The sequence below is a fragment of the Sinocyclocheilus grahami genome, unplaced genomic scaffold (assembly GCF_001515645.1).
Source record: "Sinocyclocheilus grahami isolate Dianchi unplaced genomic scaffold, SAMN03320097.WGS_v1.1 scaffold150.1, whole genome shotgun sequence".
NCBI classification, from domain to species: Eukaryota; Metazoa; Chordata; class Actinopteri; order Cypriniformes; family Cyprinidae; genus Sinocyclocheilus; species Sinocyclocheilus grahami.
In genome coordinates, this window is record NW_015505329.1 from 2,177 (window position 1) to 3,038 (window position 862).

The 862-nt window shown below is 28.4% G+C and overlaps 1 protein-coding gene across 1 annotated transcript in view; it reads left to right on the forward strand.

Moving 5' to 3' along the window:
• LOC107592161 (NIMA-related kinase 10) overlaps positions 1-862 on the forward strand; it is a gene marked incomplete at its 5' end in the record, with an annotated part of 18,081 nt that overhangs the window by 1,993 nt on the left and 15,226 nt on the right. The window contains 2 exons of the mRNA XM_016281563.1: positions 232-311; positions 397-483. Coding sequence (XP_016137049.1) covers positions 232-311; positions 397-483 — 167 coding nt within the window. The remainder of the gene's footprint in view (positions 1-231; positions 312-396; positions 484-862) is intronic.

An 862-nucleotide genomic window follows, 5' to 3' on the forward strand; every position in this document is an offset into this window, starting at 1 on the left:
ACTTTACAAATAAAATGAAAAATAAAAATATAATTGTATGGCAAATACTAAATTTACACTGATAGTGTGATAGTGACTCTATAGACATAAAAAGTGAATACAATTGACAAACACTCAACAAAATTATTAAAACTGAAAACTAAAAATAAAATCGAATTAACAAACTATAATAGTATATCAGATATACTGAAATGACACTGATTTACAGTAAATAATTTTTGGTTTGCACAGACGCTCGTGAAGCTGCTCTCTACGCGGGACAGTAGTGTGGTTTTAGGATCTCTCCTGGCTCTCACCACACTGGCTGAAAGGTGCTTTTATTTCATGAGAAATATATATCTACAGCAATTGCATGAGCATGATGGATTTGAATCAATAATCCCACTTCTCATTTAGTCAAGAATGCAAGGAGAAGATCGGAGAGCTGTCTGTTGTGGAGCATCTTCTAGTTGTATTACAAGAGTATGACATGTTTTCAAAAAGGTAAGTATTGGTTTGACAACTTAAGGTGTTTTTTTATTTTTATTTCTATTGATTTCTTTTGCGGTCATTTTTCGGTGTGTTGATGAATTATATTGTTTTGAAGTTATGATTGCATGAGCATTCTTGCATTGAATTTGTGACTGTTGCTACTATTGTTAACTTAAATTTCACAGTGTAATTACTTCTCGCAATTAACATATTGCTGTAAATCAGACCCACATTGATTTGATTTTTATTAGATATATCTATACAATAGACATCACTTTAAAAGGTGTTTTATTTTTTTATTTTATAGAAATGTATTACATTTTTTTATTTATTATTTTATATTATATAGGTGGTTTATTTATTTATTTAAATGATTACATTTTAATTAATT